Consider the following 18,039-nt stretch of genomic DNA (forward strand, 5'->3'; position numbering starts at 1 on the left):
CCATATTCATTTAAGACAATAAACTCTTTATAACTCTGAAGATTCCATGCAATGCTGAATGCACAGCCTATATTTGCACATATGCACACCGACATGTACATACCCAAACCCCACTCCTAAACTATGCTGAAGAAGATTAATATTTGAAAGTTCTTTTCCGGCACACACTCTTTCCTAGCACAATTATACTCTTGCCAGTCTACCAATCAACCAAATGATGGACCACAAGACTATAAATGCACTAAAAAAGAAAGTAGAAGAGAATAGTCATTTCTGTGATAGGAAGAACAGTAGTGTGAATGTAAGGGGTTAGGGGATGAATTTGTGGAAAAAAGTAACAGGTTCCCACAGTGGACTATAGAGGGAGAATTGCACTATCTTGCTAAGACGCTGAATTTATAGGAATAAAATGCTTAACTTTTTGCTGCAGCTAAAATATTCTGGAGAGTTCTGTTTCTCCCTAATCCAAATAAAGACCACAAAATCAGTATATCAGTATAATCAAGGAATTGTTGATAAATTCCTAAGTTAATGTTTTTAAAATCTTGCTTTCATATGTCACAATAAAGTGGCAAATAAATCTGTTAGAATACTGTTTATTAAAAAAAACCTATGTTTCTTAACAAAATTAGTTTTCTTGATCAATCAAATAGTTGCTTAGCATTTATATTGCCAGATCAAAAGCAAAACAGAATGTATTTTTAGCTATATCACTGCTAATTTTAAGATATCAGCCTTGGGACATAATATCAATATTTTAAGTGAAGGGTAGATGATATGCAAGTGAATCTTAGGATTCTCAGAAGTATGTATCATTTTCTAGCCACCATTAGCAGCTTAGTTGGGGCTTATAAAGTCTCCACATTTTGTCAATTGCTAAGACTTCGGAGGCTGAAAATTATTCAGTATCTGGCAAGCTAGCAGTCATGGTGTTAATAAACTGTTCGTAGGGAGGGATGGTAGAGCTTGTGTATTAATCATCCTATTGAGATTCAGAAAATAAACTACTATTTTAAGTTTAAGAAGCAATCTATCACAAATTAGTGAGTCCTTATTGATTCTTTTCTTTAATAAATGGTAAACTAATAATCCAATGTTTTTTTCTTAATTTAAAGAGAAAAGTTATCTCTTCAGCTCAATAAACAATAAATAATCAGGAGTAACTTGTTTTAAAAGAGTTTGCTATCTGTGCATGGTTTCTTACCTTGTAAACTGTCTACTTTCTTCATGTACTTCCATTTCTGTGCTTTTGAATTCATTCAATTCTTTCCGTATGGCTGCCTGATGAAAAAACAAAACAAAATGTGAACTCAGATTGCTTTAAATGGAAATACATAAATACCTACAATGTAACAAAGTGGTCAATCTCCAAAACGCGACAAAATACATTTTGTGAGTCAAATTTCATAATCCCTAACCATTGCCTAAATTTCTAAGTGTTTATAGGAGCTAATCAAAAGCTGTTTGCATCCCCTTTTGTATCCCCTTTGAATACTTACTCTTGTTAGCATATGTTGCATTTAACTTGCTTTTTTTCTTCCTATATCATGAAGTTTTATTTGTTTGTTCAATTTATGTATGCAATTCTATAGTTACTTTATATTTAGTAATGCTAAATACTGTATTTTACTATGTGAAATTGGACAGTGTAGTGTTTCAAGCTTAATTAAAAAGTAACACTCAAACTTACCCATAAAGTATATTAAGAGAAACCTACTACTCAAAATAGAGAGAGGTCCCAAAACTTACTGTGAGTTTCAAATCTATCAAACCATTGCTGAGGAATAATTCACAGTTATTTCATATATCATTCTGGTAGAATTTTCTTTACAATTAACATAGGCCTAAAATATCTTACATCTCTCAAAAGAACAAACTGCTCCTAAAACTTTCGCATCTTCTATTCTAGAGAGATATATAAAGCACAAGACTGAGAACAATAAACAAAACACAAGATACATTAATGCATAATGTTATTGGCATAAACCCAACAAGTTGATTGTTAAGTTAGTTAGGCCCAATTTTACGACCTTTTTGCCATAGATCTTAAGCAAATCACTGCAGTTTTTAAATGAATCACATGATCATTATATGAACCTGGCTTCTTCCCACTGTCTTTGCTTGTCCAAAGCTGGCTGGGAGGGTCACAAATGGGGATTGCATGATCCTGGGACACTGCAACTCTTTCTTTCTTTCTTTTTTTTAAACAAGCATGGAATGTAAAGTAGCATCTGCCTGGCCATATCTAATGACTATGTGTCCAAATTCAAAGTGAAGATGAAGCAGATACAGCTGGCAACTTCTATCCATCTTTAACTAGGAAAGTAACTGGGAGGATAATGGGAATCTTTTGAGAGACGTAGACAGATATTTTAGGCCCATTTTAATTGTAAAGGAAATTATACCAGAATGATATATGAAATAACTCTGAATTATTCTTCAGCAATGGTTTCCCCCCCCTCCCCCCCCATACACCCTGTTTCTCCTTTATGCATGCAAACAGTTGTGTTTTCTATTTGCTTTTCCCTTCTTTCTCCCCCCACCCCTTCCTCCCCTCTGGTGCCAGTCACCACTTTCCTCCTCAGTAGACTCCAGTGGATTTCCCCACCTCTGTAACTGGTTGGATAGTGAGGCCACCAGGAGAGAGGAAGCCTCCCCCCACTGCCTGAAATCCCCACAATTGCAGCTAGGTAGGACCTGGGTCCCTGAGTCTATCAGGCCGAGTGAGTTAAGCTTGACGCTAGTCAGGCAAAGGCTGGGCTGAGCACTGCTGTGATGTACATGAGGGAAGCCACTAGTGGGGATAGTCCTATTGCCATTGCTGTGTGTGGCGAAAAGGTTCAGATTGGAGTAGTTTTAATGGCCACCCATCATTCTGGCCTGGCTAATTCCTACTTTCTATCCTGGAATTATTAGAGTGGTGCATGGTCCCAACCCTCAAGCAAGGCTGGGCTGGGGCTTCCCAGTGGTTGGCCCTTCGTTGAGGGGGCTGCTTCACTGCCATTGGAATTCTTGCATATTTAAGAACATAGGTGGGGGAAGTTCCTGGAGGTGGACAATTGCCAGGTGCCTGAATTTTTATCATGTGACTGCGGCAGTAATACAATGGCTGTAACTTCAGGCCCAGGTTGTAAGTCCCTTCATTCAGCACCACTGTAATTCTGAATGATTGCTGAATGAATAGTTGTCAAACAAGGATTACCTATATTCCAACATTCCAGAAATACTATGATATGAAAAATAATTACTCAGAGGCAAAGGAGCCAGATTTAATGCGCTGTTCCTTCTGAACAGAACTGTAAAAATTATTTAAAAATAGTTCTAGAACAATCATATTAAAAGAAATCATGTCTGGAAGTGCATGAAATCTTAATTAACGGAGAATTATTTTGAGATACAGAAAGACAATGTATTTAAATTTTCAACTCTTCAGCCATTCATTCATTCACTTACTTACTCACTCACTCACTTATATTTAATTCATGCAAGATTTATGCCTCTTACCTTGTCTGCAGGTGTTAATCTTGCCCAGGGTTTATCAGCACGTCGATCATAATCTGGTGAATCTGTTACTTCCACATATTCATTAAACCGTAAGATTCTTCGTGCCTGAAGTTCAGCCACTGTTGGTCTCAAACTAAGCTGCAAAGAAGCAAATTTAATAAGCTTTCTCCCAAAGAATCTGAAGGTTAGGGTTAATTTAATACAAACATCAAAAACAGGCAGAGCATAGAATTAAAAAAAATAAACATAAAGGTTAAATCATGTTGATGAAGTAAATTCACTGATAAGTGTCATAGTTTCTGCTTGATTTCAGGACAACCTTGCATTGTAAGAAATCCCTAGAATTTAGTCTTAAAGTCTTGTTTCCTAGAAGTCAAATCAATGGACTCAGACACCACACCTTCTTGAGCAAAAAATTCCACACATTGACTTTATTTTATACTTCATTGTCTTAGTCATCTGGATAATATTGATCAACTTCATCACATACTTATATTCCATTTGGCCTTCTGCAATGATGTTCCAGTTGGGACTCAGGATTTTCTTAGTCGATCTCCCATTTTGTAGGAAGTCACCTAAGTTAGTATGTATAACTGTAACACCACAGCCAAAACTCTTTTTATGTCCACCCATTGCCAGGTGAACATACCAACGTACCCTGCCTGTTTATATTTTCATCTTAATGTCATTTTTAATGCCATTATGTTAGTGTTGTTGAAATTCCCAATTATTAATTTGATCTCTGAGCAAGATATTTAACTCTGGCGCTTCCTCCTTGAACTCATTCTCATTATTTACATAACAGCTATTCCAACATTTGAAAATAGTTCCGTCATCATTCCCTCTCCCCATTAAAGTGTCTCACTCAACTCATTCAATCTTTCCTCAGAGAACAAAATTTCCAGGGCCTTCTCCAGCATTTATCAGTTGGCAATGCAAAGGATGTCTATGTGTACATGTATGGAGGAAGACCTCATACTAGTGAGAGAAAATGTTGTCGATGTGGCCTGATACTGGGAGAATGTCATTTAGGTTTAATACTATTTATAGGTAGTCCCCAACGTACGACCACAATTGAGCCCAAAATTTATGTTGCTAAGTAAGAAATTTGTTAAGTGAATTTTCCCCCGTTTTACGACTTTTCCTGCCACATTTGTTAAGTGAATCATTGCCGTTGTTAAATTAATGATATGGCTGTTAAGTGAATCTGGTTTCCCCATTGCCTTTGTTGTCAGAAGGTTGCAGAACGAGGTCACATGGCCACAGGACACTGCAATCATCATAGATGTGAGTTAATTGTCAAGCATCCAAATAAAACTCACGTGACCATAAGGATGCAGTAATGGTCATAAGTGTGAAAAACAGTCATAAGTCACTTTTTTTCAGTGCCGTTGTAACTTCAAACAGTCACTAAATGAATTGTTGGATGTTGAGAACTACCTGTATTTTACATACTTTTTACACATGCTATATTTCTATTACTAATTTTATACCTATTTATTTGCTCAGTGTTGAATCTCATACGTCTATACTTTGTAGGTGTTTCTGATACAAAGAAAGAAAGAAAGCAAAGGATCTTATGTTGAACAAAACATTTGAATTACCTTTCGGCTGAGACTGCGCTTCAGTTCTCTTTTAGCTTCTTGTTCTTCTTCTTCATTCTTTTCTATTTCCAGATGAAAGAAGAAACATAGGCATAGTTATGGCATGATGAATATGTAACAGACTTGTTACAATGTAGGAAAATAATCCTCATTCATATTTTAAATCCATTCCAAGTTGCATTTTCTTTCATTTCTTAAACTAGTCTTGTCATTTCTATGATCACTCATAGGATAAGGATCAGAGAGTAGGCAGCCTCCATTAATTTCTATTCCTAAGGTTCAAATAGAGAGCCTTCCAATGGAGCAATAGTTAAGCTACGTGTGTTAAAATGATTATTCTATCTAATGATGATGTGTTGGAGAAAAATTCATTTATTTTTCTCCCTTCACTCTCATCCTTCCTGATCGGCATAATTTTTTCTGCCTTTTCTGAAGCCATATATATGGTATAAACATATATACTGAGTAAGTTAGTAACAACATGAGTGGTTATCTCCCAAGTTAATCTCAATTTAGAAAGGACCATTTATGCCTTATGCAATTGAAGGGTAGGAGCTTCCAAGGACTGCACTGGTGATTTATTATCTATTTATATATTTGAGATCTAGGAAAAAATGCTTGTCCTATTTAAAAAACAAGTGAAATGAACAAAGGGAAGCAACAGAATGAAGCAAACAAGCTGAAATTGGTTAGCCTGTGCCACCATACCTGTGGCTTGTCTTCAACTTATGATAACTCTTGACTGTACAAGAACTTTCCTGTCCATCCTTACTCTAACAGTAGAAATATAATCACAGCTTCTGTTTTTACTTGCAATATCTCTGTGTATTTATATAATTCCAGCAGCCTGTACTGTTCAGGGAATGGTAATGCACAGGCTTAGTGAAGATGCCCAATCTTCCTCATTGATTGCCATTCAGGATAGTAAATCTCTTGCTATTCATCTAGAAAGCTGCCACCAGAGACAAGATAGAGAGTTTATGACATGTTCAACTTTTGTTATCCTTAAACTGTGCCTCTAAATGTCAAGATTAATGAACTAAGAGCTGGGATCTCTCACGACAAGAGAGTTGAGCAGATAACCTCTCAATAGTGGTCCATCCATTTCTGTATGTAATTCCTACCCACTTTTAAGCATTTGTTGTTTGGCTGTTTTGGAACATAGATACTAATTTTAGGTGGATGAATTAAATGTTACATCTCATCTGGTATACAGACAGTAGCAAATTATGCAGTAGATGCACCAAATACTCAGTTTCAGTAAATCGGTAGTTCTAGCCTATCAACATGACATGATTATAATATAGAAATGTAACCGTCTGGACCAGATTACACTGTTGCTAAAATAACTTATTCACCCACAGTTGCCACTTACCAACTCAGTTTATGTTGGCCATACTATTTATCACATCATGAAAATGCTGAAAGCAGATTGATTGAAGATGTGGTTAATACAGATTTGAGCTAGGAAAAATATGCTTGCAATTTCAGAGCCACTCTTTTGTGAGGAGAGCAAATGCTGGCATCTTATGCCAAGTGTCTCTCTGATCTACTTGGGAGGGTCTCCATCAGTCTCCATCTGCTTTTGACATTCAGGTTTGTGTCCTAATATAATCTAGGAAATTAAACCTGAACATTCCACCATATCCTGTGGGGATTTATATATCTGGGTAACAATGCATGTTTGCTAAGAAAACAAAAAACCTAAAGTAAACAAAGCTCTACTCTACTGGAATGCCACAGAAATTATTCTATCTGATAGTTGTTCCAACAATGATAATCCTTATTCTTATCTGGCACAAAGAGCTACATTGTGTTTCTAGAAAGCCAGTTTTTGGCAAGAATAGCAAACTTACTGCCCTAAGACTCCATATTTGCAATTTGCTAAATAAACAATGCCTATACAATGTAAAAGGTTAAACATATTTACATATTTAAAATAGTTATAGTTAAACATATTTAACATATTTACTGTGTAATGCACAATCAGGATGCTCAGTTCAAACCACTGGGCATGATACATAAATTGATTCATAATTTTGCATACTAAGATTTTTAGATCTAATGTTCATATTAGGATCAGTATTTCCCAAATGTTGTTGTTCCCCTGCTTACTGTCTGAGGGCCACTCCAGTCCTGCCTTGACACCAAATGGCAGGGCACACTTCTGCAGAAGTGCTTATGTTTCTATGAAGTCAGCTGCAAATTGTACATTCACACTCTACCAGTATACATGGTTTAATATTCTGGCTACACTTAGCAAAGAACTTGCAGAATTATTCACATTCATAAAACCAGGAAGTGTGACCACTCTCAAAATATAACATTATTGCCATTGCAGAATTAGATGCATTAAAGGCTTACGTTTCAGGATGTTTCTTTGTTCTAGTTCTTCAGAGGTGGGCCTTTGACTAAGCCTCCTGCAAAAAGGAAGACACACACATTATTTCCCAGTTACAACAGCTTCTTATGCAGGCATTGGGCTTATCTAGTTTAGAAAGAATCACTGCCAAAACAATTTCTCAAATACCAATTACTAAACACCATGACTTTACATATTACTTTTAATTCCAAACAGGAGTAATTTGGATTTGCAAATAGATGCATATTACCAGTTACTGTTACTGAACTAAATGTGTGTATAGAAACCACATGAATTAAGCATATAATGAATTTTGTAACTGCACTTGCTTATAAATATATACCATGGTATTATCTATAAAATGTGATCTGCATTTTTAGAAGTATCTACTTAAAATAAATAATCAAAATCCCTATTCAGAAGATGTTACAGGGGGGGGAAACGTATATCGCACATCAGTTTAAAAAAATCTGTTCTTTCAAGACAAAATTATCTTGAATTCATGGCAAGTAGAATAACTGTTGTATTAAAAGAACCTGTGGGTTGTCTAATTGAGCAAAATTTGCCTTCAATCATTTTTTTTGCAATGGGAGAGTATTTGGTCTAGCTTAAATAGAACAAGTATGAAGACCTGAAACTGAACTGCAGGATTATAAATTAATTATCATAGTGGTCAATTATTTATTTCATATCACCAATTCAAAAAGCTGATTTTTCCTATGCCTGAAGCCTCTTTATATTCTCCCTTTTTTCTCCCAGCCAATACCTCACTAGTTTTGTGCCGATCTGATGTCTGAGTTCCTGTCTCTCCTCTTCAGATGTTCTCTGTAAGATGTTTTTATCTTCCAGTTCTTTTATGGATGGCCTGTTGCCAAGTTTGATTGCGAGAGTATCCCTACGATGTATTTTACTTGCTAAAGAGCCTGCATAGAGAATGAATTTTTTAATTAATTAACGCTCACACTTAAGCATGTCAAGATCCAGCCACAACTTGGGACATTCAGTACATGAATTTAAAAACCTCTTTCTAGCTTTTCGTCCTTTTTTGTGGGGCAATTTTAGTTCATATCAAAATCACTTTTCCTTTCTAATAAAAATGTCTTAGAATTCATCTGCCAACTAAGGGAGAATTAGAACATTCAACTTTCCCCACCTCCCCCCCCAAAATGCTTATAAAATAATTTAATAGGAATATTCTAGTTGGCAAACTGGAGAATAACAGAATTGAGTGTCCTTGAGTCAATGCTGACTCTTGCAGATGGCTCGGATACGTTTTCTTGGCGACATTTCAGAAGTGGTTTACTATTAGCTGCTTCCTAGGGCTCAGTGTGTGTGACCGGTCCAAGGTCACCTAGGTGGTTTTGTGCCTAAGATGGGACAAGAATTCATGGCTTTCCAGTTTTTAGGCTCAGTTTCTGCAATTAGAAGCAATATGAGCCTCACTAGCAAGATTATAAGGAGAAGGAGGCAGGTTTATCTCTCAACCCAACAAAAAATTCCTATTTCTTTTAATACATAAATATTAAAATTTAAAATTAAGGTAATAGTATATACATTTCCTTTTCATATTTGCTCTTATAGAAATAAGCTACTGTAATTAACATGGCTAGGAGTGTAAGAATGTCCTTTGAATAAAGGAGTTTCTTACATGCCTAGTTACGTTAATCACAGCAGTCAAAGCTTTACAAGCCCTACATGGAGATGCCACTCATTAAATTAAAAAAAATTATGTGCACATCTAAAATACGAAAGTGCATTATTTGTTGGATAATCACAGGGAGAGTGAAACCAATTTTCAGCCTTTGATGCTAAGTGATTCCATCTTCCAAAGAAGGGAAGCAGAACATACAGAAAACACATGTCAAATAATAAGGCTTGCAAATATACATTGTGCCCCAAGAAATACATCCAATATATGAACTCATGAGTTCACGTATTTCCCAATTTGCTTATTAAGGACAATAGCAACTCTCCAATAGGGACATTCCAACCGTAGAACAAATATGTAGCATCTGTTGTCAATGCAATGAGTAATCACTTTCCAAAGAAGGCAACAAGTCGATCGGCAACCTCAATTTTAGAAACTTTTCTAAATGTTTTGGTTCAGAAGTAAAACAAATTGCACAGCATTCATTATTTCTTCATTTAAAATGGCAAATAATTGTTTATCAAATCCTCTTACTGTCACTGCTTGCATTTTCATCATCATCTTCATCATCATCTGTATAAAGTATAGGCCCATCTGAATCTGAGTCACTGGTATGATTATTTTTGCTGTTTCCAATTTCTGGATTTTCTTCAGAAGTTTCAGAAAGTTCATCTGTCAGAAGAGGACTAGTTTGCTCAGGGATTTCTTTTTCCTGATCTTCTTTGATAGCAGAACTATTAGAAAAACAAATACAGAAGACCAATCATACATGAAATATAACCATCCAGGAAAAATATGTAAGATAATTTATTATTTGTAATTAAAGATAAATCAAGCTACATGACTCTTAGGAAACAATCAGTTCTAAAGATCTAAAACTAAGCTCCCACAAACAACACATTTCAAATTTTCCTATACTCTAGTCTAGCATATCACTATGATTGTTACTAGTTTTAGGAATCTTACTTTAAATCCAGTGCTTCAAATTAAAAGCTCAATTTTTAAGAATCAATCTTCCATTTATGAACAGAAGGCAAATTTCTAACTCTTACAATCATATAGATGAATTAAGAAAATAAAAATAAGTTCATAATCAGTCATATATAATATTAAGCATATGTCTGACCAGCTTTCAACTCATATAAAGCAACCTTCCTCCATCTGGTGGTTTTCAGGTGGGCCATTTCATTCTTGATGCTAGTCAGTATGGCCTTTGACCATAATTGCTAAGAATCTTGGGGGTTGTAATATAATACATCTGGAGAATACTTGATTAGGAAAGGCTGATGAAAATCATGTAACTTTCATACCTTTTTTTTCACTGTGACCTCTTAGCAATAGCACTACCAGTAGTACTTAGACTTCTATACCACTTCATAGTTCTTTACAGCACTTTCCAAGTGGTTTACAGAATTAGCATATAGCCCCCTATAATCTGGCTCCTCATTTTACCAACCTCAGAAGGATGGAAGGCTGAGTCAATTTTGATATGGTCAGGATGTTCAATGTTGATTTGTACAGTGTCCCACATAATTTTATTACCTTCCATCAATTCTTAGACTACTCAAGTGTTCATTTGAAATACTGTATTTAACAAGATATAGACATACTGTAAACTGTATCTAAAAAAAATGCACAATCTTTTTCTGTTCTAAGTTATCTGCAACACAATCCTTTTTCTCTGTTTTACATCCAACACATTACAACTTTCCTTCTTTATAATCTTTATCCACTCTCCCTTGGGTAAATATTTCTCCTCATATAGAACATCCTTCATGCTGGTCTTAGAGTGGCAATTATTGAGATATAACTATTCCTGGTGTTTTCTAAATGCAGACTATATTTAGATTTTTCTAAACTGAATTAATTTACTTTGCATGCAGGCAATCAAGTATACTCAGAGAAGTATAGGAGAGAGCAAGAGGCAACATACAAACAAATGAAGAAAAGCTGCTTTTAATAGGCATAACCCTGCCACTGGAACAGAAATGGTACTTTCTAAACTGGTTCTGTAAATGACCAGGGAGGGGCTGAATTTTCCAAAGTGGTTCTGTAAATGATCAGGGAGGGACTGAACTCATTTTAATTCTTCCTTTGATGCCTCACAAATGGGCTTATTTATTTCCATTAGCTTTCTTTTCAACCTGCTACCCTATTTTCATAAATGCAGTGCTAAGATAGATTCCACTTAGTACCTGCCTTTTTAATAGTTGCTGAGGGTGCCATTTCACCACAGATTTTGAGAGCTATTCTGTCAAGATTTTCAGCAAGCATCTCCAAAATAGCTGTAAATTTGGAAACCTAAGTTGTAACTTTGAAAACTAATTTGTAGAGTTAAATGGAATCAAATCAGTCCAACCAAGCCATTTTAATTTTCTTTTCCTTGTCTGCTTGGAAGTATGAAAATAGAATTTGAAGTGTTAATTGGATTATATTTGCTCATATCTTCCTGTTTTGATACATGTTCAAATTCAAAGTCAAAGTATACAAAAACTTACCTGAGTTGTTCCACCATCTCCCCAAATGTATGGGCATCCCAGAATTACAGAACTAGCTGAAAACATGTAGTCTTACCATTCTGTGTCTTCTCCTCCAATCTCCGAGCTATGGTCTAAGACAGCATTGCTTGAAGAACTTTCACTGTCCGCTTCTGTTTTTATATGAAGAACGTTTAAATGTGTGCCAGGAACAGATGGGCCTGCTTCAATACTAACTGGCACATGTTCTGTGCCTGAGAAGCCAGCGGGCTCACAGCCTGCAGACAAAGTTGGGATGGATGGAGGAAAAGGAGCTGGAACAGGAGGAGGAGGGGGAGGAACAGTCATAGTGCTGTTCTGGGTTGTATCTCCAGCTTCAGGGATAATATGGAGAGATTCTTCTGATTTAAAGTGTTCCACTTTGGTCTTTGAGTTCTCTACTGTCGTGCTGGAGGCAGAAGTAATGTCCCCATCAGATGGTGTTCGTGTAGTCACCTGTTTCCCATGCTTCTTCTTATCCCTGGGAGTCCCTGTGCTGGTTTTACTTGTTGTTGGTTCTTTAGAAGGTTTAGAGCGAGATGATGTGGAAGAAGGAGATGATGATTTGGAAGCATGTCCTTTCTTTAAATTAGATGAAATAGCTGAAACAAGAGGGCATATCTTTTTGTCATAATGGAAAGTTTGCATTAACCTACCTTGTATTGCTAGGAAGGCTTTCACATTCTTAATACAGTGGTACCTTGGTACTCATTGTGAATTGATTCTGGGAGTACCAAAAATGATGAGTACCAAACAGTTTTTTTCCATAAGGAATAATGTAATGAATCACAAAGCAGCCGACCACGACTAGTTCTAGCTTACCTGTTGAGTACCAAACAAATGATGAGTATTGGGACAAAATTTTCACATCAAAATGTGTTGAGTACCAAATTTGATGAGTTTCAAAGCAGTTGAGTACCAAGGTACCACTGTAATGGAAAACCTGAAGGTAAATAAATGGTACTTACAACACTTATGTAGAAGTATGTAAATAATTACATATTAGCACATGTAAATAATATAATAGCAGTGCTCTTCCCCTCTACTTACTCTGAAATGTGATTTGTCTTCTGGACAAATCTTTAGGCACTACTCCTGGGCCATCAGGACCAATCAGGATTCTTAATTACTTAGCATTACAATAAGTTTTAAACTATAAACATGAACAAATTAATCACAATTAATATAGCAAGGGCATGTTCTCCCAACAAACATTTTTTGGGGAGGAGTTGAGAAGCTTTGGTATACATGTGCATAGTTATGACCTGGTGACATTAAAATTCAAGATACATTTTAAAATGTAAAGGGTATATTGATTTGGGTTGCTTGAATACAGTAATTGGACCAAGCATTTTTTTTTAAATAACTTGCAACAACTCTTTTTGCAAGCAAAAGACATCAGCAAAGAACAACATGGCTGCTTTTGCTGAGCTTGCATTTGGCAGGCAGGCTGGAAAAATAAAGCATGCCAAATCTGTTGTTTGTTCTTGCTAAATAAGTGGAATGTCAATGATTCCAGAAGAATTGGCAAAGAGGTTTTTTTTAAAAAAATCCTAATAATGAAGTAATCTATTAGGCATTATGTGCTAATTCAAAGGAATGTGAAAGAGGTATGTTTCTGCCCTTTGATACAGTAGAAAGATCTCTATCTGTTTTCTTGGTTGATGGACTGGATATATTTTTTTGATTACAGATTCTAATTTAAACTTATTTTTCAGATGTGAAAGCAGAGTTGTGTTACCCACGGTCTCCTAAAGGGACTGGTTTTAATGTTTTCAAAATCATCTCACTTTCTGCCATTTGGGTACATCCCATTTTATGGATCTAAGATGAAAAACAAGGGAGCAGCAACCGGTTTCACATTCTCATTGTTTCTTCTAGTGAGTACAACCGAAACTTTTTGTTCTGTTGGGACACAACTAACTTAAAATGCTCTGTGGAAACTTTTTCTAGGATAAACTTAAAAACAAAATATGTTTTTTATTTTGTATACATACTAATCATGAGCTTCTTATTGAAATCTGGGACTTTTTAACACTAAACTAAGAGTTTTCTCAACCTGATTACTCCAAAGACATTTTTAAAAGTAAGATTAATAAATATTTGTAGTAGAATCAAAAAATCAGAAACAAGGAAAGAGAACCATATCATTTTTTAATTATCTTTTAACTCACATATTTTCTTTCTTTCTTTTTGATTATTAAGCAAGCCTTTAATTATGAATCTATACATAACCTTTATTAACCTATACATACAAAAAGGAGTTATTTTTACATATTTTTTTAAAAAAGAAGGAAACAGGTGGGGGGAGCGCTCTTCCCTTCCCTTCTATCCAGCCCTCTTTGATCGGGGTGAGGCCGGAGAAGAAACAACTGGTGTTCAGAATTTGCTTCCGACGTTTCTTCAGGGTGGGCTGGATGGCTTGGGCTCCCCCTGAGGATCCAGGGGGTGGGAACGAGGCCTGGAGGGCTACCAAGGCTTTGGGCTCCACTGCGTCTTCCAGGATGTTTCTTGTGGGTGTGACTGCAGGGGGCTCAAAGAAAGTGTCCCCACAGGCCACCTGGGTGGGATCTTCCAGGCTGAATGTCTGGTTTCGAACATCCTCCATCATCTCATCACTGAGTAGCCCCTCCCCAAAAATCTTCTTCCTCATGTCTCAGGTGATTTTGGCCGGCACTTACTCCTCTTCCGCTTCTTCGACTGAGTCGCCTGATTCTGAGAGCAACTCCTCGGTGCTCATTTCAGATTTCGGCTTTGTGCTGGTCATCCGGTGAGGCTTTGGCTGCTTGAGGGCTTCCACCTCTTCGCAGAGTTCCTGATTCTCCTCCAGCACCTCTTTCAACTTTCCGAACTCTTCATCCTGGAATCGGAGGCATTCCAGAAGCTGCTCCTCCCGTTCGGAAGTTGAGGTTTCCAGCCTTTTTTCAGCTTCCTCCTTTTGCCGGACTTGGCTGAGCAGGTAGAGAATCTTCTCCTGGTACTCCTGCTCCACCTGGACCAGCCACCTCTCCAGCTCAGCCTCCTTCCGCTCTTCCAGAAGTATCTTATGGATGTCGACGCAGGTGGTTTTACTCTGCTGAAGGCGGCTTTCTACTTTTCCATTTTCCACTTTGGAAGCGATCAGTTCACCAATCAGGTACTTGATGGCACACTTGGCTTCTGACATGGTGGCTATATTTTCTCAGCGGTGTTTGGCCCGGTCGCTGGTCTTGGCGTCCAGCAACTTCTGCTGTAGATCTGCAATTTGGGCGCTCCTGAGTTCCATTTATATCTCCAAACTCTCGATCTGCTTGGTGATGGAATGATTGATTTCCAAGGATTGGTAGGAAACCGTGTGTCTCCTGTATTTGGACGGGAGGACTTCCCCAGCCTCCTGCTTCTCTTTCAGCAGAGCAATTTCTTTGGTCAAAGTTTTCTGGTCATCCAGAAGGTCGTTCAGGTGATGCTGAGCTTCTTCTATGCTCATAAGGACTTCAACTTCATTCACCAGCCAGTTCTTCACCCAAGAGACGGCAGCTTCGAATCCCCGGTTGTTAACATCCTGTTGCTTCACTGCTGCTTGTTCTTGCTTCTGGAGAGCTTCCTTCAAGCACTTGCTAGCTGCTGCAGCTTCTTCTGCTTTCCATCAGAGGACCTTGGAGGACCTTTCCATCAGAGGACTGCTTCTGGAAGTCCTGCTCCAGCTTGACCAGTTCATACTGCTGCTTGCGATCCTGGACCTTCAGCTGGATGACTTCCTTGTCCTTCTGCTGTTTCCACTATCGGAATTTCTCAGCATCTTCTTTCATCTCCCGAATCAGTTGAACCTGTTGATTTTTTATGGCCTGGATCTCTTGGTGGAGTTTGGAGATGGTCTGCTTGCTGGATTTTTTCATTTTCAGCAGCTTGGATTGTTCCTTCAGCTTCCTCTTTAGCTCGCTCATCTCCCCTTCCAGCTCCTGCAGATGTTTCCGGAGACGCTCACTCAGCTTGGCTTGAGTGACGTCTTTCTTGGTCATCTGAAGGGCGAGGACCAAGTCTTCCTTCTCCTTCTGCATCTTGGCTACCTCCCCTTCCAGGTTCTGGATGTTGTTCTTTGACTGGCATTGGATGGGTTCCAGTTGGCGGTCGCTCTGGGAGAGCTTCCAAGCCAGGGCCTCCTTCAGAGCAAGGGTTTGGTAGAGTTCCAGCAGCTCCTTGGACATCTGAGCTTGCTGGAGGGCATGCTGAGTGGCACAGTTGTCTGAAGACTGGGGAGGGGGCTCCAGGTCTACCGAGGACGTAGAATCAGAATGCTGTTCCATTACGTCCATGTCAGCTACAGCAGGAGGATTTTCTTTCAGCAGCTGAGCAATAATTTGTTGCAACAGGAGAAATAGTTCCAGCTGTTTTTTCAGTTCTTCATCCTCCACAGATATCAGCAGCTTTTGCAGGTCCAGTTGTAACACCGCGTGTTCTCGGAGCTCTTCCAGGTTCAGGGTAATCCTCTCATTCTGCTGTTCCGTCACAATGACCCTCTCCAACATCTGAACAATCTGACCGATCGCTTTGCTCAAGCTATAGCTGAGTTTTTCATTCTCTTCCAGGAGCGAGTGTTTTTTCTCCATCAGAGCTAGGAGGTTTTCTGCAGGTTCACCTCGAAGAGACACCAGCAGAGTTCCCCCATGTGCTTGAAGCAATAACACTTGCAATTCTTGGACCTGCAGCCTCAACTGGCTGATTTCGGCTGCATGAGGATCAATATTCACAATCGGCTTGTTCTTTATTTTTCGGGCCCGATTGGCATAGCGGAGAGTGTTCTTTCCCCCCTGCTCCAAAGGTTTTTTTATTTTTATTTTTTACACGTCTTCACGTGAGCAACGTGATTCCAGATTACAATATTTATACATAGTCATAGTTACACTTTCAACTTTCTTAATTAATATCACTTCAAATTATTATCCATTCAACTAATCTTTAGATAAATTTCCCTTTCATATTTCAATTCATTAATTCAATATCAAAATCATTTCATCCTCACATATATTTTCAATTCTTTATCCCCTATTATTTCCATTTTCAGCTTACCACCTATTTTATATTATGTATTGTTATCATCTATAACAGGGGTGTCAAACTCGATTTCATTGAAGGTCACATCAGGATTGTATTTTACCTCGGAGGGCCAGAGTGGGCGTGGCCAGAGTGGGTGTGGTCAGCTCGACATCACTCGTGTCAGGGGTGCCTGTGGTGGCCCGAGCCCTCTGCCAGAGAAAACAGGCTCCTGAGCTCCATTTTCGGCTGCAACGGCCTCCTGTAAGTAACCCTCTGCCAATGAAAACAGAGCTCAAGAGGGCTGTGTGCAGCCCACCCGAGTTCTGTTTTTGCTGGCAGAGGCACCGCAGGCCAGTCTTTCGCCATTTCCAGGGTGGCCTTGCGGGCCAGATCTAATCACCCTGCAGGCCAGATCTGGCCCCCGGGCCTTGAGTTTGACACCCCTGATCTATAACTTTCTCAAGACTTATATATAATTAGATAGTCAGTGAAGAAAAAAATGAGTAAAAGTAAGATTAATACATTTAGGATCCACATGGTATATCCCATCTACAATATATCTTAAATCTATTCCAGAAATATTCATATAATCATTTCATATTTTTTCTGTTTCCAAAATTTACCTATATAATTTTAATAAATTTTCATTCCCCTGCTTTTGATTATAATTCATTCATTATAAATATTTTACATTCCCACATATCCCCTTCTAGTTCATTATATTTTCTAATTTCTCATATCCTTTATATAATCAATTGTATTTTCTACATCATGTATACCACAAAGAAAAAAAATAAAATAAAAACAGAGTTAATTTCCCCCTTTACTTCCCTTTGACCAATTTCAACCTATAGCATTTATATAACCCTAATTCACATTTTTTAAACATAATACCAGATTTTCACCAAAGTCATCATATTCTGTTTTCCTAATATCATTTAAATAGTCATTAGCATATTTTAGAATATGTATATATATGTGTGTGTGTGTGTGTATATACATACATACATATTCATACATACATACATACATACATACATACATACATATATATGATTAATAACAATAGAACCCCTCTTAATATCACTTACTCCATCTTCATTTTTCTCATCTATAATTATCTAGTAATCTTAAGGTAATTCCCAGTAAGTTATAAACTTCAAAACTCCCCATTCTACATTTATAATAAAAAAATACAAAGATACATTCCCATGTGGTGTCCCCCTTATATGCTATATCTAACCCTTATCTCTAAATCTCTCAGCCTTGTCATTTCTCTTAGTTTTAGCCAGCTTTCCCTTTACTGAGTTTTCCTGGCCTTTCCTCTTTATCCCTCTTTTTCCCTCTAATATTACATTTATTTCCATCTTCCAGTCCCCCATCTTTCCTCTC

General features: G+C 37.6%; 1 protein-coding gene and 1 pseudogene across 4 annotated transcripts in view; both read right to left on the reverse strand.

Moving 5' to 3' along the window:
* PHACTR2 (phosphatase and actin regulator 2) overlaps positions 1-18,039 on the reverse strand; it is a 103,181-nt gene that overhangs the window by 3,372 nt on the left and 81,770 nt on the right. For all 4 annotated transcript variants that reach the window (XM_087970537.1, XM_087970552.1, XM_026666205.2 and 1 more), the window contains 7 exons: positions 11,693-12,236; positions 9,653-9,852; positions 8,237-8,393; positions 7,473-7,528; positions 5,109-5,170; positions 3,505-3,642; positions 1,205-1,281 (listed from right to left, as the gene is read on the reverse strand). In XM_087970537.1, coding sequence (XP_087826663.1) covers positions 1,205-1,281; positions 3,505-3,642; positions 5,109-5,170; positions 7,473-7,528; positions 8,237-8,393; positions 9,653-9,852; positions 11,693-12,236 — 1,234 coding nt within the window. The remainder of the gene's footprint in view (positions 1-1,204; positions 1,282-3,504; positions 3,643-5,108; positions 5,171-7,472; positions 7,529-8,236; positions 8,394-9,652; positions 9,853-11,692; positions 12,237-18,039) is intronic.
* Positions 13,826-18,029, reverse strand: LOC113411131 (chromosome-associated kinesin KIF4A-like; annotated as a pseudogene).

Source organism: Notechis scutatus, chromosome 1, assembly GCF_049901735.1.
Source record: "Notechis scutatus isolate UNSWTSFEM ecotype Mainland chromosome 1, rNotScu1.2, whole genome shotgun sequence".
Classification (NCBI taxonomy): domain Eukaryota; kingdom Metazoa; phylum Chordata; class Lepidosauria; order Squamata; family Elapidae; genus Notechis; species Notechis scutatus.